This window comes from Vombatus ursinus, unplaced genomic scaffold, assembly GCF_900497805.2.
Source record: "Vombatus ursinus unplaced genomic scaffold, bare-nosed wombat genome assembly UNPS02013050.1, whole genome shotgun sequence".
Lineage (NCBI taxonomy): Eukaryota > Metazoa > Chordata > Mammalia > Diprotodontia > Vombatidae > Vombatus > Vombatus ursinus.
The window spans coordinates 1,409-28,495 of NW_020952828.1; the positions used below are offsets into that span (position 1 = coordinate 1,409).

Below are 27,087 nucleotides of genomic sequence, written 5' to 3' on the forward strand. Positions count from 1 at the left end.
TTTCCCAATTTATCCCTTATCCAAAAAGTCATCTCTTATAACAAAGAATTAAAAAAAAGAAAAGAAGTACAACAAAACTAACCAGAACAGTAATGTCCTACATTTTATGTATTGTTGCACTCTTACCTCTTACCACTGCAAAGAAGGGAGGTCAGGTACATTTTCAAATCTCTTATTTAGGACTAAGCTCTTGATCATTATAATTTCACAACATTCAGTTCTCTGGGGATTTTTGAGATGAGTGACGTTGAAGTCATATCATTTTCATACCTCATTGCACTGGAAATAGCCTAGAATAGTGAGTCACAGCCTTGGGTTCAAATCCTGGCTCTGTCATTTAATACTTGTGTGAATTTGGGCAAGTTATTTAGCCATTCTGGGCCTCATTTTCTTCATCTTTAAAAGGAGGGGTTGAACTAGATGTCCACTTAAGTTCCTTTTTATCTTTGTGATCTATGAGTTTACTAGTGGAAACAAATCTTTTAGGAATGTTAATCTGATAATGGTGTGTGTGAGATGATTTAAGAGTTTAAGAGATTGGGGGCAGCTAGGTGGTACAGTGGGTAGAGCTCTAGCCTTGGAGTCAGGAGGACATGAGTTCAAATTTGGCCTCAGACACTTGATACTTATGAGCATTGTGACTCTGGGCAAGTCACTTAGTCTTTAACCCCGATTGCCTCACCAAAAAGCAAAAAAAAAAAAAAATTTAAGAGACTGAAGGCAGCATAAAGAGTTGGGAGGCTGCTGCAGTATTCCAGGCAGGAAGGGATAGATTGGATTACATTTTAGTACCAAGTGGAAATGGAGAGGAAGAGACAAATTAAGACATTTTGGAAACAATGGACTTGGTGAGTGATTAGATATCAGGAATGACAAAGACAGCCAGCCCTGAGGTTTGAGTGAACCTTATTGAGTGGAGGCTAGTGATGCTATTCAATCCACCGATATTACCAGGTACTAAGGATTTGAAGGCAAGAAAGGAAACAGCCCCTGCCTTCATGTACATATATAAATATTTACACAATGTATACAAAATAAATGCATAAATATAAGTGGTTTTTTTGGAAGGAGGGGAAAGCACTAGCATCTGGGGATAAAGAAAAGCCTTAATATATGATGACCCTTGAGCTAAGGAAACTAGGATCTTAAAAAGGAGAAGGAAGTGAGGTGGTAACACATTCCTGATGGGGGAGAATGGCCTATACAAAGGCAGGGAGTTGAGAGAGGGAGTGTTTTGTGTGAGGAACAGCAAGGAGGCCATTTTGGCAGGACTGTAGAGCATGTGAAGAGAAATTATGTGCAGTAAGTTTGGAAAGGTTAGGTTGGAGCCAGGTTGTGAAGTAGAAAAGGTCGGAATGGAAGCTAGTACTGTTTTTGCCTTTCATTGTGTTCCCAGCTTAGCACTGTGCCTGGTAGATAGTAAGCACTTAATAAATGCTTATTGACTGACTGTTTCAGAGATGCTTCCTTGGAGAGATCAGGCCCTGACTCTATCTGAGGAGGTACTCACACATGTCCCCAAATTTATCTTACTTCTACAAATTCAGTGTTCTGAATGTCTCTTTCTGGGTTATTGCAGCTCCTCCTCCCCCACCACCCTTAATTCGAAATGGTGCCCGGGATGCTCCACCTCCACCTCCACCATACCGAATTCATGGCTGTACAGAACCCCTGAGCAGAGGAAAACCCCCACCTCCACCTTCAAGGACACCAGCTGGGCCACCTCCACCACCTCCACCACCCCTGAGAAATGGCCACAGAGATTCCATTGCAACAGTTCGATCTTTCTTGGGTATGTAATCGGCTCTTGAGAAGGCCTCATTCGCAATCATGACAGATACCCAGCTTGCAGTTCAGATGGGGTTCTTTGAGTACCTTTTGGCGTCTTAGTAGTGTATCATAATCTCTGTCTCCATTTTTCCCCACCTGCTTTTGAGGAGTTTAATATAGTGAATTTTTTTTTTAATTTTCATAGTATGATAGTTGGTTCTTTCTCTTCATATCTTCTCCAGCAAGACAGTCTGTACATCCTTGGATTACTGGTTAGAGGTTGAAACTATACATCCTTCTCTTTCCTGCTCTTTGCCTACTTGTCCTTTTCTGAGATTTATTTCTTGGTGGACCATTATGTCTTCCTTTGCTTTGGAGATGTTTCTTTGATCAGGACCTAAACAGGTGTCCTAATTTCTTTTAGACTACTTTGTGTAGGCTTCTGGGGAATGCCTAAGCCATGCCCTATTGAAAGTTTGAATAATTTTCAGGGAAACCTCAGGAAGTGTTATGGGCAGAGTCAGGTGATAGTGCTGCCACAACTCCATTGATAATAAGATTCCTGGTCAGGAAAGGACATTTTAGGCTTAATCAGTTACTGGCTGGAGACAAAATTCCTTTTTTTTTTGTTAATTTAAGTCAATTTATGGATCCAGTTCACTTGTCCTCTAACTGGACCCTAGAGAACCCAGGATAATCTTGTCCTTGGAAAACAGAGTAGTATTTCTCCCTCCTACAGAATAGCACTGAAAACCAAACTGGGCCACTTTAATAGTCTTTTTTGAGTTCTCTTGAGAAAATCTAAAGTCACTTATTTTTCCTCTGGCAGATGATTTTGAGTCCAAGTATTCCTTCCATCCAGTAGAAGACTTCCCTGCTCCAGAAGAATATAAACACTTTCAGAGAATTTACCCCAGCAAAACAAACAGAGGTGAGGAAAGTATTTTTATAATTTGCACAGAGTATAGAAGTTTAGTTAAATGGACATTATTTCTTACCTCTCATTTCAGGACTGATTATAAGATATCTAGCATATAATAAATAACTTCAGATTTACTGATTGACATTTGCTTCTTTTTTTTTTCCAGCCACCCGTGGGGCCCCACCCCTGCCGCCTGTCCTAAGGTGAAGCCCAAGTGGGTCCTATTCCTCAGCAAAAGGATGGACCTCCTCCAGTTCTCAAATGGTTCCTACTGCTTCCCCAAAACCTGCATGAGAACTTCCATTGTGTTCTTCCAGTGCATCCAGCTGCTCAGAATTCAGCATCTCTCCCAGCTCATCTTCATGTATGCATCTCCTCACTGGACTTGATTGGACTCTCTTATTTTGGCAGTGGGTTCCCTGTTCCTCCACTTCCCTTCATCTAGTGAACCCTGCTAGCTGTGTGAGGAAATAGTTTCTGTCTCCTGTTCTCTCTTTGGAGAGAGGTGCCTTGTGATGAATTCACTAATCAGAGCAGGGTGAAGACAGTATCCTTCTTGTTTCCACATCAAATTCTTCTCCCTTCCCCCACCCGCGGGAAGCCAAATGGGTATATGTGAACTTCAAGCCATTAGGGAGCTTGGCATAGCCATTACCACCTCTGTTCTTTGTGGGGAGAGTGCCATCTTCAGTAAAATAGGAAAGAAGTATATGGAGATGTTGTCTGCTTCATAGGTCACACAGTTGCAGAGCAGGAGAGGAAGAGGTCTGCTTTCTTCTTGGGGTATCTTTTTTTTTTTTTTACACAGGGTTAAAGTTCTGGACTACATTTGGGTTTACTAATCAGTTAAGCTTAAAGCAGATACTAAAACGGGACAGTGGGCTCAAGCTAAGGGCTTCTTAGCTCTAGTCAATTCCTCTATAACAGAGGGACCAAAAGAGGATTTAGTCCTCAGGAGCCCCCTGCCTCATTTACCCAGGATCCTGGGTGGCCAAGTAGGCTCAATTGAAGAACCTTTCTAATCTTTTGGATCACATGCTAAGGAACCAGTGCAGGTCCACAGTGGTCCCAATGGGAAAAGATGGAGCTGAATTGCGTATGTGTATATGACCAGAACCTCCTTGTTATAACCTAGACCAAACCCAGTGCTGGTTTACCTTCATTATTTTTCCATGTACTGTTGGTTTGATTAGGTCAATTGTAGGGAAATGTTTTTTAACTATTCTTATTTTAAAACCTGGTAGCAGTTATCCCCCAGAGACGCCCTCAGCACATGGGATTGAGAGGAGATGGAAAGGCTTCCCCGGCAAGGAGCCCTAGACTGGGGGAAGGAAGTAGGAAAGCTTGGTATTTAATCATACTGATCATTTATTTAGTCCTGACTGTGAAGTCTTCAGATCATTGTCGAAATGGAAATTGGCAACTTTTACACAATGTTCTGTGATGGTGTTTTTCTTTAAAATATTCAAATATAGAAAACAGAAAGAGAAATACTTGTTATCACAAAAGCCAAACCCTGCCTTTTCTTCTGGGGTTGGCACCTTTCTTCCTATTACTTGTTCCTTTGGATTTTAGACTGTGTCACATTGGCATCCATTATACTTTCACTGGCTTGCCTCCTGAAAATGGTTGGCTAAGCTCAAGTCAATTGGATTTTTCTTCTTCAGAGTGTGTTGATAATCCATTATGTATTTGGATGTCTGCCTTATACACTACTCTGTCTCACTGGTGGTACTGGATTTATTATCATGACACAACTAGAACAGTAATTCATTCAGCAAATTTATTAAGAGCCTACTCTTGAGTAATGGGAATGTGACTCATAGTTACTGATCTATTTTGTATGTTAAAAAAAAAACACAAAAACTTGTAATATAGGTTTAAGGTGGGCTGGCTGCAAGGGCACTAAACTTCTCACCTTTGAACTCCTCTTTTCTCTGCTTGTGGGAATGTTGTTACCTCCTTAGTTGAAGATTGGGTGGGTCTCATGTTGAGGCTACTCCCAGTCAACAAACCCTTATGTCCCCTCTCTGAAGGAAGAGATGTTGCCCAGCTCTGCTCATCAGAAAGCTGAGTTAAAAGCCCCCTGGTTGGGTTTGTTTTTTTTTTTCCCTAATGGGAAAAACTTAATATTTGTTTCCTATTGCCCTGGCTGCAAAGCAGATGGGTAGCCTCAAGTCTAAATGAGAGCAGTACCCCTCTACTTCTGCTAATCTACCCAGATCAAAGCACTTTGACATTGTGTGTGGTTCTGTGTATTAGGGGGTTGGAATGCTGCTCAAGCTTCAAACCTTTGCTTTTCCTGAAACCAGGGCTCTTAGGCTATTGGAGTGGCTGTAGAGTTCCTAGGAACACATCCCAGCCGTCTTTATTTGGCGAAGGGCAGGGAGGACCTGTCTTTGGCCTCCTGACTTGAAGCCCAAATGAACCTCTAGGGAGAGGTAAGAAGAAAATGTGTAAATAGACTTAAGCATTGCTACAGAGTAACTCAGGGCTGGGGTATATTTTAAATTATCCTGATCACTTGAAATAACTCATAGACTAAGTGAATTTTGGAATGGGGGAGGAAATGTGTCCCCATAGTTCTCTTACCCTGAGGGGGCTAAGGGGAGGTAAATAGGGGTTGTCTAAGGATCTGTTTTTATTTTTAATGGCACTACACTGAGTTGTCTGTCCTGAAAACCCAACCTGGGATCAATGGCAAACCAAATTCCTTACATTCCAGTCTTGGTCTTCCCCTGGCTCTAAGGTCAGGGTGGCTCCCTGCCAATCATTCCTTAGAATTGGGAATGTGAGAGAATTGGCCCACTGCAACATTGCCTTTGAAATTCATCTGCTTTAAAACAACAAAAGCAAGAATGTGCAAAAACAAAAAAAAAATGGAAAACTGTTGAATAGAAGGAAGTTTTTGGATCCATTCAACTCCACATTCATTGTGCCTTTACCCTATGTCAGGCATCTGTGCTCTGTATTCCTCTTGGACTGAAGCAATTTAAATCTCTCTTGTCTCCTGCTGTTTCTTTCTTCCTCTGTACATCTTTGTAGACCTGGTGGGCTGCTTCTCTAATCCTTGTGAGTCTCATTCCACCAGTGGCAGAGGACCAGCTTCTCTTTCTCCCTACCTCTTTTTCTCCCCTAGAGTGACAAGCATGGATGTCACAGTAATCAACACTGTATAAATACACCCAGAATGATGAGAGATAGTGTGTGTACATGTGTGCTCGAGAGTGTGAGAGTGTGTGTGTGTGTGTGTGTAGTGTCTGCATGTAGATGGATTTTTAAAAATAATTTATTGTATGAATATATGGATGTTATGTTTTGATCCATGATTCTCCTTCCCTAGTTGTGTTGATTTTTTTCTCCCTTCCTCCCCTCCCCCCAAGATGTACAGTCTGGTCTCAGGTTGGATTCTTTGGTACACTTACTTCTCCCTTCTGGGTGCCATGCAGCTATTTAATTAAACCTCATTTTACAAACCAAATCAAACCGAAAATCTGTGTGCTATATCTGGAGTCCCACCCCAGGGCAATGGAATGGGGGTGGGGAGGGCAGGGAGGAAGACCTTACCACCTCTTGAATTTCCTGTTTTGCCCATAGGCTGGACACAGGCACCTGCAACTCTCCAGGGGTCTTCTCATTCTTCCTTAAGGAAATATGCTAATGTGAAAAGAACACCAGTCTTAAATCAGAAGACCTGGACTTGAGTCTCAGCTCTGCCACCTCCAGGGGTGGGGAACCTGAGACCTCATGGCCACATGTGGCCTTCTAGGTCCTCGGTGCAGCCTTTTGACTGAGTCCAAGTTTTACAGAACAAATCCTTTTATTTTTTTCCACTTTTTAAAAATTATTTTTAGTTTTTAACATTCACTTCTTTAAGATTTGGAGTTCTAAATTTTTCCCCTTCCTCTCTTCTCCCCTCCCCAAGACAGCATGCAATCTAATATAGGCTATACATCTACAATCACATTAAACAAATATATTTCCACATTAGTCATGTTGTGAAAGAAGAATCAGAACAAAAGGGAAAAACCACGAGAAAGTAAAAACAAAGAGAAAATAGTATGCTTCGATCTGCATGCAGACTCCATAATTCTTTCTCTGGATGTGGATAGCATTTTCCATCATGGGTCTTTTAGAATTGTCTTAGATCCTTGCACTGCTGAGAAGAAAGAGCTAAGTCTATCAAAGTTAGTCATCACACAATGTTGCTGTTACTGTGTACAATGTTCTCCTGGTTCTCACTTCATTCTCACATCTCACATCACATCTAGGTCTTTCCAGGTTTTTCTGAAATCCACCTGCTCATCATTTCCTATGGAACAATAGTATTTCATTACATTCATATACCACAACTTGTTCAGCCATTCCCCAACTGATGGGCATCCCGTCAACTTCCAGTTCTTTGCCACCACAAAAAGAGCTGCTATAAATATTTTTGTTCATGTAGGTCCTTTTCCCTTTTTTATGATTTCTTTGGGATACAGACCTAGTAGTGGTATTGCTGGATGAAAGGGTATGCAGAGTTTTATAGACCTTTGGGCACACTTCCAAATTGCTCTCTAGAATGGTTCACAATTTCACCAACAATGCATTAGTGTTCCAGTTTTCCCACATCATCTCCAGCATTGATCATTTTCCTGTTTTGTCATGTTAGCCAATCTGATAGGTGTGATGTGTTATTTTGATTTGCATTTCTCTAATCAATAGTGATTTAAAGCATTTTTCATATGATTATAGATAACTTTAATTTCTTTATCTGAAAACTGCCTGTTCATATCCTTTGACCATTTATCAACTGGGGAGTGACTTGTATTCTTACAAATTTGATTCAGTTCTCTATATATTTTAGAAATGGGTCCTTTATCAGAGACACTGACTGTAAAAACTGTTTCCCAGCTTTCTGCTTCCCTTTTAATATTGGTTGCATTGGCTTTATGGAAAACCTTTTTAATTTAATGTAATCAAAATTATCCATTTTTCGTAACAAATCCTTTTATTAAGGGGATTTGTTATGTGAAGTTTGGATTTAGTCAAAGGGCTGCACTTGAGCACCTAGAGGGCCACATGTGGCCTCAAGGCTGAAGGATCCCCACTTCTGACTAGCCCTTAGGCCTACAGACCAAATCATTTTAACCTCCTGGGTGAAATGGGATATGATGATGTACGTTACCTAACTCACAAGATTGTGAGAATCAAAAGAGGTCATGTATGTGAAAGTGTGTTGTAATAGTAAAGCTCAAATACTGATGTGAAATATATATTATTATTCATTTCCTTCCTCTTTTTGGCTAAATCATATTCTAAAGTTGTACACTGTGGTAGTGAGTGTAGCCTTGATATTTGATGCCTTTGCTAATTTGTGCCTGCACCTGATTTTGCCTTTTTCAGATTTCAGGGACTTTTTAGTTCTTTTAGATTTGTCCCCTAAGATACAGGTATGAGCTCTTAATACCGTTCTTGGTTCTCCAGGATGTGTTTGGTGGTAGAATACTTAGGGAATGAAAGAAAGTGAGGGAAAAGCAGGTAATCTTTTTGAATGTGCATGAGTATGTGGGTGTTGGTTGTTCTCAGGTAGCTTTTAGTTCAAAGATAGGATTACTCACCTGAACTTTGACTTAGGTGTGAAAATTAAGACCTCTGTCCAAAGTATGTTTTCTAAACAAAAGCTGAGGTTTGAAGGATGAATTTCAGTCATTCGCTGTGTGGTATGTATGTGAATCACTTACACATAAAAATCTATTAAGTTAATGAGGGGAGGGAGAGGAGTTGAGAAGAAGGGGGCAGAATCTCTGCTTCCTTAAACCTGTCATTCACATGAATAAGTAACTTGTAGCATATTTCCTGGCTCTGGTGCTCCCTAGTCGACTTCATACAGTCCACCAAAAAATGCTTGCTGAAATAATCCTTAACTTGGTAACCTTAGGAGTTCCTTTGTCCAGAGGAAATGGTGTCTCCCCTCTGGTGTGTACAAAAGAATGCTGACAAGTCCTTCTTGTATGATTTTATTCTTCCATGACACCATGCAATAGGCATTAGGAGATGGGCCACAGGTCTGCTTACTGTAATTATGAGTGAGGCACAGCTGCTTGGAGCCAAAGGTGGCTTTTTTTTTTTTCCATCCAGCTATGGGATGCCTTTCCTGAACAAACTTCTTTTCTCTGGTAGCCTGGCTTTGGGGAAGGAGTTGGTTTCTCAGTAACATTCAGGCAGAAATTTGGAGAACTGAACACCCTATTTCATGTCAGGCTCCCTCAAAGGAAAGTTGTGGAGGAAAACCTTTTCTTTAGTAGATCATTGGATCAATTTGGATGATCTCACATCTGTGCCTGCCCTAGGTTTGAGGGCCATAGGTAGGAGCATTGGGATGTTTTAAGAATCAGGCATATTTCTGTGGTGATACTTCGGACATCTGCAGAGGCTTTCATTTACAGTTGATTGGCTCCTAGTTGAGGCATATCCACATGCCCAACAACTCATCTGGAAAGCTGGCTTATCACCCTCACCGTATCATGTTACTCAGCAAGAGTTTTCAGGAGGTCAAAGTGGTGTTGCCCTTCAGAAAATTGTAAATAGTGCATCCCCACCTACTTCCTAAAACTAAATGCAGACCTCTCCTTGGGAGGGCATGCAAGTAAACCCTTAGTTCTCCACTTCCTCTTTAGAGGGGCAGCTTATTAAGATCTGTATTTTATTCTCTTTATCCTCCCAGTACTAAACACCGTCAGTTGAAGGTTTCAATCTGGACTCCTTGTGACAGTTTTCAACACTCTCATTAGAGATCAAAGGTTGAAAGATCAAGCTGAAAAAATAAGCATCGGTTGATCATTAACATCAGCTGCCCATGGGTTTTGGTCTTATTGGAACCCAAGGGTCTGTGTGGGATGCTCTTTGACGTTCTGGAGTTGGCCTGTGGATCTCGGCCATACTCATTTGTACCCATTACAGCTTAATACTTATGGAAGAAAAGATTAATTAATTAATAGTTGCCAAACCACCCTGATTGATGTTTGGCATGGATTGATGTTTAAGTCTCCTGGTTTTTGTTAGTAAGGGGAAGGTACTTGACCTATCTCCTATCTCAGAGGCTCGGGGGGGATCCTGGGGCCATTTCTGAAAACCCAACCATATCCCTATATTCCTTCCCTTAGGCCGAGAGTAGACCTTTTAAGATTACCTGTGGTTTCCAGGAGGAGGAAGTTGCGGTTTTGCAGTAGAAAAGATAAACTGAAATCTTAAGTATGCATTCTCTCATGTGTCGTACATGCTGTGAGAAAAAGTAGCTGATGCCCACATTTTTGGGGTACTATTTCCTTAAAGGAAAAATCCTTTAATACCCAGAAACTGAATCGTGAGTTGGCTTTAGCAGGTGAAGACGGATTGTGTGTTCATCGTAGATTACAATTCCCAGAGACCTTTGCGGCCCCTTCCCTGTTGCCGTATCCTGCCGTCTCCGCTACGTCCTTGACTTTACGCTTAGAAACCGGATGTTGATGTGGTTCCCGCCCAGGGGATGCAACCTCGCGGCGCGCCGGAGACTTGGGGCTTTTCTATTGGTTCAACGGAGGTAGGCGTGGAGCAGGGGAAGTGAGCCTCGGAGCGAGGCAGCCTTCCCCCCCGCCTTCAGGACGCCAACCAATCAGCGGAGCGGTCCGGCTCTGGCGGGAAACGGGAAGCTCTCAGCTGAGAGGAATTGGCGCGAGCTACGGAAAGAGCTTCGGAACTGTGTGGCGGGAGTAGCTGAGTAGAGCTGAGTTCAGTTGAGCTGAGCTGAGCTTACGTGAAGTGAGGTGAGGAAGCTAGCAGGGCGAGGAGCCGGAGCGGGTGGAGGGCGACCGTAGCTCAGATCCCTGTCCAGGCCTGGGGGTGGCGGGGAGGAGGATAGTCCTGGAGGGGAAGGGGCTCGGGCGGAGGCCGAGGGCCGGGCGCACCTAGGAAAGGGTGGAGAGGGGGGGGGGGGGGGGGGGGGGGGGGGGGGGGGGTTGTCTGTGTGTGTGAGGGAGAGAGCCCTTCACTGACTCCTACTATTTGTAAAGCCCTATAGTGCCCTTAAAGCACTATAGAAGTGCTAGTTATTATTATTAGTGCTCAAGTTAGCTTGTGTTTACTTACCAGTTTAAATTATCTCCTAGTACAGCGGTTCTCCACTTTTTTGGCCTTAGGACCCTTTTATACGCAAAAAAATTATTGAAAACCTCTTCCAAATAACTTTTATTTGTATGGTTTATAGCTATGGATATTCACCCTATTAGAAATTAAAAGTCTTAGTGTTTTTACGAAAGTAGCTCTGACCGAGTGACCCTCAGGGCTTCCCTGAGGACTGCACTTTGAGAACCAACCGCCCCAGTAGCAGAGAAGCTCCTTGAGAGCAGAGACTCCTTCTTTCCCCTTTTGTCTTTGCATCCACATTGTCTTACCCCCAGGTACATATTAAATGTTTGTTGAGCTGTTGAATCTGTTTACTTTATAGCTCTGAGTGTATTGTCGTCATGCCCAACACCAGATCCCAATCTCAGGCCACCATTGACTTTCGCAAGAAGAAAGCGTCTAGGACGTTAGGCAAAGGGAAAAACCGTGGAGATGTCAGATCGTCGAATATGCTGCCCACCCCCAACGTTAAAATCCTGCCCTTCAGTCCCAGGAAACGACTAGGTAACCATAGATGCAGCTCTTTGACTTGCAGTTTTCTGTGTGGCTTTTCGATTTTTTTTTTTTAACTTCCAGGTGTTTGCAGCAGTTTCCAGAATTCAGCTGGTTTCTCCCTAAGTGTCTGCAAAGTTGCCAGAAGGGATTTCAGAGGTCGTATTCTGAGCTAGACGGGTTTTTTTATTAAAAAATTTTTTTCAATTAACTATAGTTTACCTTTTCCCTGTCCAGCTTTCAGTTGAAAAAGGAAGAAAAACAAAGTTCTTGTAATACACGGGTGTAGTGAAGCATGCATTGGCCATGTCCAAAAGTGTATGTCGATTTGCAATCATGAGCCAGTCACCTCTGTCTGGAAGTGGGTAGCATGTTTCATCATAAATTCTCAGGAATAATGGTGGATTGTTTAGATGATGAGAGTTCTTAAGTCTTCAGAGTTGTTTGTTTTTTATGATATTGTTATTGTATAAAATTTTAAGCCAGATGTTATACTTGAGCCCTGACTTCTAGTTCCCCAATATCTCACTAGCTCTTGGGATTATTTTTTATTTTTAAATAACCTTGTGATAATGAGCCATTATCATCACAGAAAAGAACAAGTAGATTCTTTCTAAAGAACACACTTCTTTGAGAATAGCCCTCCTCACCAATTTTTGTACTTTGTATAACCCCTTCTGAAGGTGATTACTATGGGGTGTTAAAAGAAGATGATGAACTGGCGCCATCTGGTGGGGCAGGTTGCGACGGGTAGCTGCTTTGCTTAAAAACATTTTTAGCTTTAGGGTGAGGTAGGCAATCTGTTTCCCAAGTAGTGATTTCTCATTTTTTCCCATGGATTTTGAGTCTACTTTTTAGCAAGTCCTGACAATGAAGTGGAAAATTCATCTCTTGCTGGGTTGGGCCAGATGGCAGATCATCTCTTAAATTGCTTTGGGGGTTCCATTTACCATTCACTGCAAGTAATTCCCTATTGCCTCTAAGATAAAATACAGATCTCTCAGCCTAGCATTTGAAATCCAACACAATCTGGCTCCATTCTACCTTCCCAGAGTTATTATGTGATACTCTTCATCATGCATTCCAATTAAACTGGCCAACTAGTTTTTCAAAACTTAGCATTCTGCCTCTTATCTCTGTGCCTTTGCAAAGTCATCTCCCACTACTTCCTTACTTCCACCTTTTAGAATCTTTAGCTTTCTTAACTTATCTCACATAAGGTACCACTTTTTATACAAAGCCTGATTTCCCTAATTATTAGTCCTTTATGCCTTATCAGATTATTTTGTATTTACTTCTCTGGGTACATGTTCTCTTCCCTAGTGGAATCTAGGCTCTTCTGGTACTGTTTTTGTTCTTTCTTTGAAATTGTATTTTATTTTATTTTATTTTCTGCTACCTTCTCTCCCTCCCATTCTCTTTATATTCTACCCCACCCCTTCCAATTGAGAAAACAGGAAGAACAAAATCCTAGTTATAAACATGTATAGTCAAGCAAAAAAAATCCTGTACTGGCCATGTTAGAAAAAATTTTTTTTCTTAATTTACATTCTGAGTTCATCACTTTCCTTTTGGGAAGTGGCCAACATGTTTTATCATGAGTTCCCAGGAGCTGTAGTTGATCATTGTGTTGATCTGAATTCCAAATTCCAAATTGTTTGTCTTTACAGTATTGTTGCTATTTAATACATTGTTGGTTCTACTCACCTCACTTTTTATCAGTTGATACAAATCCTTTCCAGGTTTCTCTGAAATGGTCCCTTTCATCATTTCTTACAGCACAATAGTATTCCATTACATTCACATATCATAACTTGTTCAGCAAATTTATGGCTGTGCACCCCCCCAGTTTCCAATTCTTTGCCACTATAAAAAGAACTGCTATAAATATTTTTGTATATATGGGTCCTTTTCCTCTTTCTTTGATTTTTCTTTTTATTCTTTCTATTCATAGAATCTTACATATAAGTAGGGCTTTATAACTGTTGTATTTCATAATGAATTTTGGCCTTAATATATGTTTCAGGAGATGACAACCTATGCAACACTCTCCATATGCTTACTTGTTCACCTTCAAAACGGAGTAAGAAAGAGAATGGTCCTGTTCTTCCACTTGCCTCTAAGAAGCGTGGACTAGTATTTGACAATCAGTTGAAAATTAGTTCTCCTAGCAAAAGAGACCTAGCAGTGGTCCATCAGGACAAGGAACTCTCTCCAGTTCAAAAAGGTCAAAGGAGATCAAGGAATTCTGAGCACAGTTGCCCACTAGAGAAAGAATCTGTGTGTATTGGGCTATTCAAGCAAGAAGGTTAGTGTCTATATGACAGCTGTTAGTGCAGCCTCATAAACAAGGCTGATGACTTTCTCTGAATAAAACCCAGTGGGTCTTCTCAGTCACCTTCTGTTGTGTCTAATTGTCCCTTTACGTCTGGAATAGGCACTTGTTACCAACAAGCAAAGCTGGTCCTGAATACAGCTGTCCCAGATAGACTGCCTGCCAGGGAGAAAGAGATGGATGTCATCAGACATTTCCTGAAAGAACACATCTGTGGAAAAAAAGCTGGGAGCCTTTATGTTTCTGGTGCTCCTGGAACTGGCAAAACAGCATGCTTAAACCGGATTCTGCAGGACCTGAAGGTATTTAGTGGGTTGTAAGGTATGACCTGCATGCCAAAGTCATCAATACCTTGTAATCACCTCATTTGAACTTTGAAGATTAAGGGAGTGGAAATGAGTAGAGGGCATCAGATTTCTCTTTACCTTGAGTGCTATTGAAACCTCAGACATTTTTTGGTTCCATTGATTCTCTAGTTAACGTTAAAGATATTCTCCTGTGTTTGCATACTTCTAGGAAGAACTGGAAGATACTAAAATTGTAGTGCTAAATTGTATGTCCTTGAGGACCTCCCAGGCTGTATTCCCAGCTATTGCTCAGGAGATCTGTCAGGAAAGCATATCCAAGTCATCTGGGAAGGACTTGATGAGGAAATTGGAAAAACATATGACTTCAGAGAAGGCCCCCATGTTGTAAGTATCACCTGGGTTTGTATTGCTCTGTATAATTCTGGAAATCTTTTCTCTGTATACCCACATCCTAATGTTCCATGATGGGTATTCTGGTTACTGTTGCTCAACCTTGAATGGTGTCCAAATCTGAGTGAATAGTAATGACAGTTTTATAATTATAAATCCCTTTTCCTCATAAGTGATTCATTCATGCATTGAACAAGAAATAATTTGGGGGTAGGAGCTCAAGGGGGAAGAAAGAGAAAAATAAAATGCAATGTCTACTTCTATAAGTAGGAAAATAATTTCAAGAATCATTAAAATTGGTGCAGTTAGGTGGCACAGTGGATAGAGCTTCCTCCTGAAGTCAGGAGGACCTGAGTTCAAATATAGACTCAGACACTTACCAACTGTGTGACCTTGTGCAGGTCATTAACCTGCCTTTTAAAAAAAATGAAAATTACTTTAGAGCATCTAGATTTTGCTGATTCTTGGGAGGAAAACAAATTTTATATCAGTGACTGGATTGAAGGGCATTGTGAGCTTCTCCAAATAGCTTAGCCTTAAATGGATGTAGAAAGCTTGAGATTGGACTCAATTCAAAGTTTCTGTTAAAAGATTAACATAGCCACTGATTTCTTTTTTGTATACGTAGCTTATTGGTGTTGGATGAAATGGATCAGTTGGACAGCAAAGGACAGGATGTGTTATACACATTGTTTGAATGGCCTTGGCTGAGGAATTCCCATCTGGTGTTGATTGGTTAGTCCTCATTGTCTTTTACCTTTAAATTTAAGAATTTGTGAGTTCTCTGCCATTAATTTCTTATATAAAATCAGAAAACACTAGCACTGCTGGGTACTGGAGGATAAAGATAAAGAGCAAGGGAGTCCCTTCCCTCAAATAGCTTACATTCTCTAGACAGGGGGAAAAGGTGCAGTATATATCTAGAAAAGCAAATACGAGGTAGAAGAGAAAGAGAACTTGTACAACTGAAAGAATCAAGGCAAGCTTTACAGAGTAGATATAGTATCTGATTTGAACCTCAGAGGAAGGTAAGTATTCCAAGATTTAGAGCCCCCTGTTTTCTAGTTTGTTTTTAGGTTTTGTGCTTCTGCCTTGCCAGAGGGTGCTTTGAGACAGCAAGTTAATACTGATGCTAGCTTAAGTTAGCCATAACCAGAGCTAAATCTACATAAAAACGATGTGTAACATTGTATTCCAGAGATAATATATAAATTTGGGAGATTACCTGATTTTTTCCAGTAGTGCAAATAATTGAGCATCATTACTCTTTTCTCTTAGCCTGTGAATAATTTCCTTTAGGGTGATGAAATTCCTATCTTGCCCAATGAGTAGAAGGGACCAAGTGGGAAATTGTCACTTGGGATACTGGGTTGGAAGAGTAAATGGCATTTAGCATGAAAACTTGAGACTTTCCAGGGGTCTGAAAGTGACTACTTGGCTAACTGGTGCATTAATAACCTCTGTAGGTATTGCTAATTCCCTGGATCTTACTGATAGAATCCTACCCAGACTTCAAGCTAGAGCAAAGTTCAGGCCACAGCTGGTGAACTTCCCACCTTATACAAAAGAGCAGATAGCTACCATCTTACAGGACCGACTTAAGCAGGTGAGCAGCATCTGTTGGAAATTATTTTCTTGACAAAATTCAGGTTACTTTGGGGGTAACAAAAACTGGGGGCATCTAATAAAACAGTTCTTTTTAAAGTTATTTGTAGCCTTTACTTTCTAAAATTATGCTCTGTGTTATAGTGGAAAGAAAGTTCATGAGTGAGAGGGGAAACTGGATTCAGTCAGATTTTTTCCCTCATACTTATACCTTGAGAAATTGAACCTGTGAGAAACTTTCTCATGTAGAAGGATGTTTTATTTTGTTGTTTTCATGTCATGAAACCATATATTCTATCTTTCTGAAAAACAGTTTAATGTGTAAACATTGGCTCTCTGGAAATCTTAATTCCTTTTGACCAGAAAAGTATTTCATAGAATGCACTGGGGAACCTGTCAGTTTGAGATTTCGTATGAAAATATTTGTGTAACTGGGGCCTAGAATTGAGAGATGACCCTGATTTGTGCTTTGTCTTATTTAAAGGTATCCAGTGATCAGGTTCTGGACAATGCTGCAATTCAGTTCTGTGCTAGAAAAATCTCTGCTGTGTCAGGAGATGCTCGAAAAGCACTAGATGTTTGCAGGTAATTTATAGCGCTGTTGGCCGCTTTTATTAAAAAAAGAAAAAAATGCTGTTAATTGTCTCTTGTAACTCAAGTGAATGTGACTTAAGAGGCTCCATTCTGCTGCTTTTTATGCTCGGAAAGGAGGACTTGTTTCTCAGTGGGGAGCTCTGCATTTCGACCGTGTTAATGTCTGAAACATTATCAGTCCATTACCTACAGAGGGAGAAACAAATGAGATGTTGCTGGCACTCCCTGTGGTGATTATAGATTGGTTAATTACATTTGTATTAAAAAAGACTCCAGTTTACTTTTCCATTAGCTGGTCTCAAGCAGGTTTATTTATGGACCTGAACCATCTTTGCCTTTAGACTTTTTTTTCTTCACTCGATTTTGTGAGTACCCTTTTCCTCCAGTTTGTGCTCTCCCACACTTGTGCCCTAGACCACTTTCTCTCTCTTCCCATCCCCCATTCCCTCCTGCCAGGGAAATCCTCTGCGCTGGCTGATGAAATTACTTCCTTCCCAGTAGGGACACTGGGTCCATTAAAATGATACTTGCTGAGCTGGCCCACTGGTCCAGGCTCCCCCCACTGCCATGCAGGAGATACAGGTCTGGCTTATGACTTCCTGTGGTCAAAGTACTTTGGAGAGAGCATTGGAATAGTAAGTCCTTCATAGTACTAAATTGCATGGTCCTGAATTTGAACATCTCCCCTGGTCAGCAAACTTCCTGGTTAAAGGTTGTAGGGTTTGAGCAGGAAAGGAGTGCTGCTTTTCTCCCCATTTTGACTTACTTTTAAAACATTAGTGTTGGCTCATTGTCCTCATGTATGATGACCTAGTTGGCAGCCATTTAAAGGAACTGCATATTGTTGAAGTATCTCGTTCCCTGGTACTTGAATTATTTTGGGTTAGTAAAGACTGTGTTAGCTGAGACAACCCAATTTTTGTCTTTTAAGAAATTGTATAAAACCCATTGTTTTCAGTTAAAGGGTTTACTTTCAAATGTTTAGTGGTGTTTTGTTTGGCTCAGCAAAAAATAATTTTAGAAATATCTGTCCTACAGGAGAGCTGTTGAAATTGTAGAGTCAGATGTCAGAAACCAGACTGTCCTCAAACCACTGTCTGAATGTAAGTGGCTTATCTTCCCTGCTGTCTTCCTTCTTAAATGAAAGCTTGATTTTTCTGAGGAAAGAGGTAGGAGAGAGGATATGATGTGCAAAGTGAAAGTAAGTGTGTGTGTGTATGTGTGTGTGTGTGTGTGTGTGTGTGTGTGTGTGTGTGTGTGTTTTGGTCAATTTCATCTACCCTGATTGCTGTCTTGCCTGCCAGTACTATATTTCATGCATTACTGGAAGTAAGTCCCCCAGGGTATTACATAAATGCTTAGGGATAGCCTTCCAAAACTCTGGAAATGAAAACGGCAGACAATATGGTCAGCTATGCTTTTCTGTGGACTTGAACTGAGCACATTTTGTATCTTAATGTAGGTATGAGAGCAAAGGCCAGTAACTGTTGAGGTGGGTAGGAAGTTAGAAAGGGAAGTAAGTTCAGCTTAGGATAACTTAAGCTAAACAAGTCCAGTAGGGTGAGAGTGCAGTGAGTCTATTAGCCCAGCAAAATGAGGGCTAGAGCAAATCATTACTAAAATCACAATACTTGCATGCCTTTCTGACTCCTTCATTCCCTTCTTTCTGAGACAGAGGTGAAGTAAGGAGTGGCTATACACCATAGTTCCTTGTTTCTGAAGTTGTTAATCTGTGTCAGTAGAACAATTTGAGCCACTTGTTTCTTTCTCTTCTGTTTTCCTTTTGTACTCGTCTCTTTTAGAACAATGAGTTTTTCTTGGGAATAAGGGGGAGTAAATAATATTTCTGAAATGTTGCTGTTAAACTTTTAGTTCCTGGGCTAGCTGTAGTCAGCAAAGGGTAACAGTAATGCCACAAAGTGTTGCCCGAGGGGCTTAGCATTCTATAATATCCCACTATATGTACTTTTTTTTTTCTATTTTCAAATTTTCTATTTTTTTCTTCACTGATTATCTCTTTGAATTTGACAGTGGTCTTCAGGATTTTAATGGTGCTTAGAGCAAAAGTAATTATTGATCCCCTGGCCCAAACTATTAATTGGTTCCCTTGTAATTACTTGTTGTCTTCCTTTTTTTTTTTTAGTATGTACTTGGTCATATATACTTTCTAAACATTAATTTACATTACCTTTCTAGCTCCCTACTAGCTTTGGGAAAATTTTAGTTTTGTAGATGAATCTGAGTAAAGGTAGTTCCACAGGTCGCACAATAAACCACTGGTAGGGGGTAGGCTTGGTCTTCTGGTTTCTTTTTCTTGGCCTTTAGGAATTGTGAAATTTTATTTCCAATTGTTCCATTTAGAATGTGATCTTTGTTTATTTCTATCACCTGCCCTGAGTTAGGTCTTTATCATCCCAATTGCTACAATGAATTGGAAGCAACTTGAGGAAAAAGTGGAGGATCCTCTTAGTTGAATGATTTCAGGTTAAGCCTTTTACAGAACAGATCCTTCCTCTGTCTCATGGCTAAATACAGAAGGGCTAGATCTCCTTCAATTGCCATGGTTCTGAAGCAGTTTCTTGATAATTTCTCTAATACAAACTCCAATTTTAAGATGGTGACATCTACCAGGACAGACAGTGATGTTTTCACAATTATTTCTTCATTGTAGGTCACTTGGGTGAGTAAATCAAGATGGAAAATGGGAATGATGTAGGATTGATTAGCTTTGCCATTCACATTCACCTACTTAATCATTTCCAAGTACCGGGGACATTTCCAGTACTTATCTGAGCAAGAACTCACATCATTGTCATTCCTTACTCTCAAATAGAGTGACTGCCTTTGCCTTGGGAATTCTTCTCATCTGGAGCAATTCTTCCATTCCTTTATTAGCCAGTTCTCTGACCAATCTTTCCCCCTCTTCAGCTAGCTTTGTTCCTCTGGCATTAAATGATTTCCACAGGATTGGGTTTCACACTGCTGTGACCAGAAGGGTGACTTCTGTCATAGTCAGGGCATTTTCCAGTCTCTTACCACTCCAAATATTTAGTCTCTAATCTCATGATCTTAAGCGGGATAGTGAAACCTCTGCTCTGTCACTGTCTACATCTACTTAGATCACAATGGTTGTAACCTACTACCGTTTGCTAAATCTTTTAAAAAAAATTTTCCCACTCTGCCACCAGCACTCAGCAGTTTCTTTGAGGCATACTCCATCTGTCTGTATTATATAGTCCAGATCCATATTGTAGTACTGACCTCCAAATCATTCTCCCTCTTTTCTCAAAGTGTTCAGTATCTATCTCAGTCCAATCTCTGCCTTCATACTAGTAGACTTCAGTATAAACACATCAATGTTGTCTCAGTACCCTGGCCTCTCAGTCTACCTCCTCAATTCTTATGACCTCTATCTTTGCTGTACTTCAGCCATACCTTTGATTACAGCATAACTGCTATTTACATGATCCAGGTGTAAAATCCCTCTTTAACCTCCTACCCATTAGGAGGTAGCACTGCCTTTTCTTAGCACTTAAGAAAGTGCACTTAGAACTGTCTTTTCTACTCCCTCCATCTTTCCCAGTTCTAGTCTGTCAGCTCTGCATGCTATGGTTTCATTTTCCTCTTTTCACATTCTTGACCCTAGTGGACTATTTCAATTATATACTGTCTTCTACCTTTGAATCCCTTGCTCTCTTGCTCTATCTCCAGTCTTACCCCAACCCTGGGGTCACCCCCATCTGTCTTCACTTACATCAGCATACTTCTGGGGAAAATACTGCAAAAATGATAACAAGGTCCTCTACAAATTTGTTTGCTAATTTTGGGCCTCTGTTGCTAAACAGCAATTCCCTGATTGATTTTCCTTCATAAACTCCGTAGTGACTTTTTATAATCTTACATGTGATACTGTTAGATTCCCTCCCTCCCTACTTCTTTTCATTATTTCCCTTAAGATTCTTGACCTTTTTCATGGTGGCTTTTCCAAACCTTCTCTTTCCTTAGACCTCCTATGCCATCCCTCCCATCCCTTTCATTTAAGAATCTTGCCTCCCACTTCATTGAGAAAATAAAGACCATCAGTCTTGAAGTACCCTACTCTATGCCTCAAAATACCTCTCATTTACCCCTCCCCTCCTCATTTAAGAATCTTGCCCCCTATTTCACTGAGAGAATAGAGACCATCAGTCTTGGGTACCCTACTCCATACCTCAAAATACTTCTATATCATCCTTCATTCTTATTTTTCATCCTCCCTATCTAACCACTCCTCCAGTTTCCATTTCTGGATCATCATCCATCTTGTCCTTCCTCTTTTCATCTCATTTTATCAATTCATCTCTATGTAGATAATTTGCAAATCTATATATCCAACCCTAATCATTATCCTGAAACTCAAGTCTCATATTGCCAACTGGATATCTCCACCTGGATGTGCCATTAGCAGTTCAAATTTAGTCCAAAATAGACATTATTACATTTATCCCCAAAGCTCATCTCTCCTTTGAATTTTCCTCTTCCTATTGAGGATAACAACGTCCTTCCAGTTATCTAGATTCACATTCTTAGTCATCCTTGACTTCTCCTTCTCTCTTCATTCCTGATATTTAGTTAGTTACCAGATCTTGTCAGTTCTGCCTCCACATTCCTTGAATTTGTCTCCTCTCTACTCACAAGGCCGCTACTCCTACAAAGGCAGTTCATACCTTTATCACCTCTTACCTAGACTATTATAATAGCTTCTTAATTGATCTCCTTTCTTTTAGTCTCTTCCCTTCTCTTAATGCTCCACATAGCTGTTAAATTAATATTCCTGACTGTGATTTTCCTACTCAAAACAACTTTAATAAATCTCTGTTATCTCTAGGATGTAGTACAAATTCCTCAGTCTGGCATTTAACAGTCTGTGCAATCTAGCTTCTAACCTACCTTTCATATCATTCTCTTTACATTCTAACCAAATTGACCTACTAGTTATTCTTCTGAAGTCAAGATGCTATCCCTAATCTCCACGCCTTTGCACTGCTGGTCCCCTATGTCTAGAATGCATTCCCTTTCCTGGTCTCCCTCTCTCCTGAGATTCCTTTATATTTACTTAGCTGTATACATCATAAATAATTATTCCCCCTCCTCCCTTGTGAGCTCCTTGAGAGCAGGAAATTTGTGTGTGTGAGTGTCTTTGTCCTTCTATGTATCCTGAGTTTATGGCTTTTAAATGTTTGTTGAATTTTAACTGAATTATTTAATTTATTTTTCAGGTAAATCTGCTAAGTCATCAGGCCAGTCTTCATTTCCCAAGCGGGTTGGTCTTATTCATATATCCCAGGTCATCTCAGACACTTATGGCAGCAGAATGGCCTTGAGCCAAGAAGGAGCTCAGGATTCCTTTCCTCTTCAACAGAAGATTCTGGTTTGTTCTCTGTTGCTCTTGACCAGACAGCTGAAAGCCAAAGAGGTCACCCTGGGGAAGGTAAATTAGAAAGAATGCAATAAAGTTGGTGGGGTTGGGATGGGGATTACTTTCTAGGCTTTTGGGAAAATAGTAAGACATAACTACTATTTTGAATGTGATGTGTTCTCCCTAGTTAGATGTAAATCTAAAGTGGATTATTGCTCACAAACGTATTTGGATAAGTGATCTGTTGATTTTTATGCAGATAACTGTTCTGACTGTAGCTTGAAGCTAGCTGACCTTACTTCCCCTGGAGATTTAAGGAAGAGAGTTGCTCAATGATCTTTTCTCCATTTCTAATCCTTTTCTCCAGTACCTGAGTACCGTTGGGGGACTTGAGTTGTTCATCTTTATTATCCTATTGTGTGCAGTGCTTTCTCTATGTAACTTTACACAGACACCTTAACAAAACTCATGAGTTATTGAGATATGATTCTTAAGCAGAATTTTTTTCCTTGTTTCCTGCCAGTTACATGAAGCCTATAGCAAAGTCTGTCGAAAACAGCAGGTGGCAGCAGTGGACCAGTCAGAGTGTTTGTCACTTTCAGGGCTTTTGGAGACCAGGGGCATTTTAGGATTGAAGAAGAGCAAGGAAACACGACTCACAAAGGTACCATTTGTCTCTGGAGAGCTATGTCTTTGATGCTGATGGTCTTAGCTGCCCTTTCTAAGAAGGTTTTGTGATTACCTTATATTTTGCTGAAGTTACAGTTTTAAAGTTGCCCACAGTTGTGTATGGGTTTGTTTAGATGTTAGGTCTCATCTGTGATGATTGGGAATTGTGGGAGGGGGAAACATCTAAGCAGAAGCCACCATGGGAAATCAAGAGAAGTAGGGTTCTCCTTAGAGAGAAACTTAACATGGCAGAAATCTCACTTGATGTAATAACATGTGCTACTCCCTTGTTACTATCTTTGCTTTTTTGGGTTTTATAGCAAGGAATCTTTTTTTTTTTTTTCAGGTGTCTCTGAAGATTGAAGAAAAGGAGATGGAGCATGCACTGAAGGACAGAGTCTTAATTGGGACCATTTTAGCTAATGGATTGCCTTAAATCCTTCTGGTCTTTTACCTTGAGTGTCCCCCTTGCATTTTACAGGACCTCACAACTGTGGCAATATGCTACGTTGTGCACTCTATCCTGGAGTCCCAGAAATATGACCTGTTTTTACTTGAACTAGATGAATTTATATTCATAAGAGATGTGCAGTCATGACTATAGAACCAAAACATCTTTAGGTCCCTTTATTTTGACTCATCAAGGTTAAAAAAAAAAGCATGTGGCTAAGAGAGGTGCTGTCTTCAGCTCTTGTGTATCTTTATCCAATTTATCTTACAAAGTGAAGATTCATGGAGCCCCTGAGGGTCTGTATGAGAACAGTGAGGACAACAGAAGTTCATCCAGAAAACCCACATGTTCATGTTGAATTGGAGGAAGTATTGGTCAAAGCCTCCAGTTCTTTTTGGAGTGCTGCTTTGTTCACATTTTGGAGACTGTCGTTCTTTGTGCCATTTAAGACCCATTGATATTGTTGGGCACTTCCAAGGTTGAGAGAAAGAATGTTTTAACTCTATATATAGGGATATATTTATTGAATTGTATAATATTATCTGTGTGTTTGTTTTTAAGTAGTTCATTTGTCTAATGTTCAAGTTTCCTGCATGTATCCTGGATGTATAGCTAAAAATCCTGCTATTTAACCCCTCCCTCAGGCACCAGAAACTACTTGCTTTATGCTGGCTTCATATGAATTTACATTTCTCTTTAAACCACCTCTTTTTCCTCTCATCTGAAACCCTTCCATATGGTTACTTAATATCTCTTCCTTCTTTCGGGTTTGGTTTCCAGTAAACTTACTGGAACTTCTGAGCCAAAGTATGGTCTGTACACCAGAGGGTGCCATTATAACACTGATGGGGCTGAAAGGTGGGCTTTTGAGGGAGTAAATGTGTCCTAGAAGTTTGTTTTGTTCAACTGAGATTTTAAAATGTTCCTTATCTCAAACAAATGTTTTAAATAGAAAATATGTGTGTGTGTTATCCATAGATTGAAGACAGGACTGTCTCAAGTATTTTAATTCCTACTTGGGTAATACCCAGGTACTCCTGCTGTGCCTCCTACCTTCCTCTTGACACAGAGAGTCTAGGCTGGGAACTTGATATAAGTCCAAATGATCTGTTGGCCTCTGCCTGCTCTATCCCTGCAATGTGATCCATGTTACAGCAAGTGATATGGGATGGAAGAAGAGCACAGAAAGAGAGAGAGAGCCCTCTGTGAAATGACACTATATCTATGGTGTGTGTTGTGAAATGAAGGCTACATCCGTGGTGTGTGTCTCGGAAGTTATTCTGTAGATAGGGGTTTAAATACCGTTCTCTTCCCCCACACACCTGTGTTGAAACCTGTCTGAAGGTAAATGGCAGTGGTGAATACTTAGTTTCATGCCTTCAAGGTTGGATCCTACCCAGGGTCCTAAGAGTTAACAGGAATAATTGCAAAGATTGTCCGAGGGCTGATGGAAAGCAGAGACTGAATGGGATTGGGAACAGATGCGAGCCTTGATTTAAATTACATTTTATTGGTTGCTGCAGCCTTAAGAGACATGACTGCTTTACAGTTTGTTTCCACACTGTGGGCAGCTGCTGTCTGTTCTGTGTCCACAGTAGGATTCTGCCCAAAAAGGAGCAGCCTCCCTACCACGTTGTGTTTGAGGCTTGGCTCCTTCTTCTTAACTGTGGGGCTCAAGTCAGGAACATGGCTTGACTCACAGTGGGACTTCCATGTATTCTCTCTGACTTCCAGCCAAGATCACATTTGCAGATTAGAAAGGGCTAAATTTCTTAATCATCCTCTTCTCCCTTTTCCCCCTTTCCCTTCATATTAGGATATAGGGCTATCTATATATGCATTGGTTTGTTACTTTCCTTTTCATCCTACTCACCCTACCCCACCCCCAATCAATTTCTAGGTCATTGCTGCTCCTAAGAATCCAGCAATTGGAACGGGGTTGATTCTGTCAATGATGCGTAAAGCAGACTTAGAGTCCCAGCTTGGCTTCAGCTGCTCTTGTGGGAACAGAAGCTGATGTGTGTTTGTCAGAGAAGTCTTAAGTGTAACTCAGACAGCCGGTGAGCAAATTGAGTAGAGGAAGAAAGTCCTTTCCTTGCTGGCTTTTCTAACTATAGTCATGGGAGCTATTGAAAGTGGTGGGATTTTTAGTGGTGGCCAATGTTGGCCAGGATGATGGCTTATTTCTGTACGAGATGATGGCAAAGATGCTGACCTCCATATGTGTGTGTGTGTAGTACGTTTATACCTGTTTAATTTGTACCAGGTGAATTTTCCCTGTCTTCCTTCCAGTTTTTGTTAGAGCATTGGATCTCTTGGATTTTCCTGGTGGAAGAATATAGGTGCTAATGTGAACCAGTTTTGCCTAAGCATTTCTGGCTCACTCATTAAGGATTTGCATGTGGCTAGATACCTGGCGAGAGAACCGTTAAGGTCTAGGGAATCTAGAGATCAAAAGTTATCAAAGCCCTGTTCTCTTGCCCACTAATTCTCTTCTGTGAGTACCCTTTTAAAATACTAATGAGAATCGAGAAAGGAAAAGTTAGATTTTTTTAATTCCTTCTGATGGAATTCTGTTCTAGCATAATTTGACTGCTGATGAGAAATTCCTTGAATCAAGCAAAGGTGCTACCTTCCATTTTGAAGGAGAGACCTGGCTTGTAGGTGAGAAATGTTAATGTTACTGGTACCTTTGCACTATAGCGGTGAACTGGCTTCCTTCCCCTGGGCCCCTTCAGAAGGAGGGTGTTCAGTCTTTCAAAATGTGTCTTGGTATGGTTTGTGGGGCATTCATTGGCCTCACAGATGCGTTCTTATCCTCTCTCTGATTTAGTGTTTTGCTTCAGGCGACCTCCTCGTTGCTCTTTCCGAAGCTTCTGCTATTAAAGAAAGGGCCTCGGGTTGGGTAGAGGCTGAAGTCTTGTGACTGTATACCCAGAGGGTGGGAGTTGCCAACTATCAGAATCTTAAGCTTACCTTTCCTTTTTCACCTTTTTGGGGAGGTTGTCAAGTTATCTTGCCATACCACTCACCCTATTCTGCCCTCCAAAATATGCCATAGTCAAGATACCCTCAAGTTCTGTGAATTTTCAAACAGGAATACTAAAAGAGTGGTGGTGGGAGTCTACTCCTGTGGCTGTCTCCCCACTGGTTTTTAGCCTTAGCCCCAGGGCACTGGCTGTAGAAGCTAATTGGATGCAGGGGGCCTGGGTGAAGGCAGTTTGACTACTAGCAGGACGAGAGAGAGAGCTCCCTTTTTAAAAAGCACTAATTGAGTTCTGAATCAGCCTCAATCCCTTTGATCTCGCCTCTGTTTCCCACACAGCCAGAAAGAGCTAGATCAGCACTCTCTAACAAGGGTGCGCCACTGTGCGCCCCCCCCTCCCCTGACGCTCTCTACTGCCGCCATACACTGCTTGTCTCCTTCAGTTAAGATAATGAAGATGCTGAGAGATAAAATGTGTATTTAATAAGGGGGGGGTAGGGAGGCAAGGAGGCGGAAAGGGGCAACCGGGGCCTTCCCTGCAGTTTGGTGCCTGGCCAAGACTAGAGCTGAGAGTAAAGAGTAAGACTTGGCCCCAGGGTGTGGGGGTTTCTGGGCTTAAATCCAGCTGACTTCACTGCCTGCTGTTTGCCCTAAATTCCCCCACCTCCACCCTTTCACCCCCTTACTCCTTTATTTCCCATCTTCCTATTCTTTATGAAAGAGATAGACTTCTGCTCTGACCCTCTCAACCACTTGGCCTTTGGTACAGTACCCCCACTCTGGAGCCAGCTACAAGGTTGGGTTTGGGCAACCCCCTCTCAGCCTAGGACTGCAGAAGCTGTGGGCTACCAGTGGGGGGTGGAAAAAAAGCTGGACTTAACGAAGACCAGCTGTTGGTCTGGGCCATGCCTATAACCAGCTGGGGCCAGCCTCTGGTGGTTGCTGGGGAGTGGGGGGTGACCTCCATTTCTGGGCACAAGGATATCCTGTGGCTGAGGGTTGTACTTTTCCCTAAACTTGGC

The 27,087-nt window shown here is 41.2% G+C and overlaps 2 protein-coding genes across 2 annotated transcripts; both read left to right on the forward strand.

The window, feature by feature from the left end:
• The first annotated feature begins 1,024 nt into the window (after positions 1-1,024).
• Positions 1,025-6,173, forward strand: LOC114040386 (WAS/WASL-interacting protein family member 2-like). The gene is made up of 3 exons (XM_027858480.1): positions 1,025-1,792; positions 2,600-2,701; positions 2,859-6,173. Exons 1-3 carry the CDS (start codon positions 1,513-1,515, stop codon positions 2,897-2,899), a joined length of 423 nt encoding a protein of 140 aa, XP_027714281.1. The 5' UTR covers positions 1,025-1,512; the 3' UTR covers positions 2,900-6,173.
• A 4,143-nt stretch (positions 6,174-10,316) lies between these two features.
• Positions 10,317-24,035, forward strand: LOC114040384 (cell division control protein 6 homolog). The gene is made up of 12 exons (XM_027858479.1): positions 10,317-10,479; positions 11,160-11,341; positions 13,356-13,637; positions 13,767-13,966; positions 14,181-14,356; positions 14,991-15,097; positions 15,829-15,968; positions 16,452-16,552; positions 17,600-17,664; positions 21,820-22,031; positions 22,483-22,623; positions 22,975-24,035. Exons 2-12 carry the CDS (start codon positions 11,179-11,181, stop codon positions 23,062-23,064), a joined length of 1,677 nt encoding a protein of 558 aa, XP_027714280.1. The 5' UTR covers positions 10,317-10,479; positions 11,160-11,178; the 3' UTR covers positions 23,065-24,035.
• Positions 24,036-27,087: the final 3,052 nt, after the last annotated feature.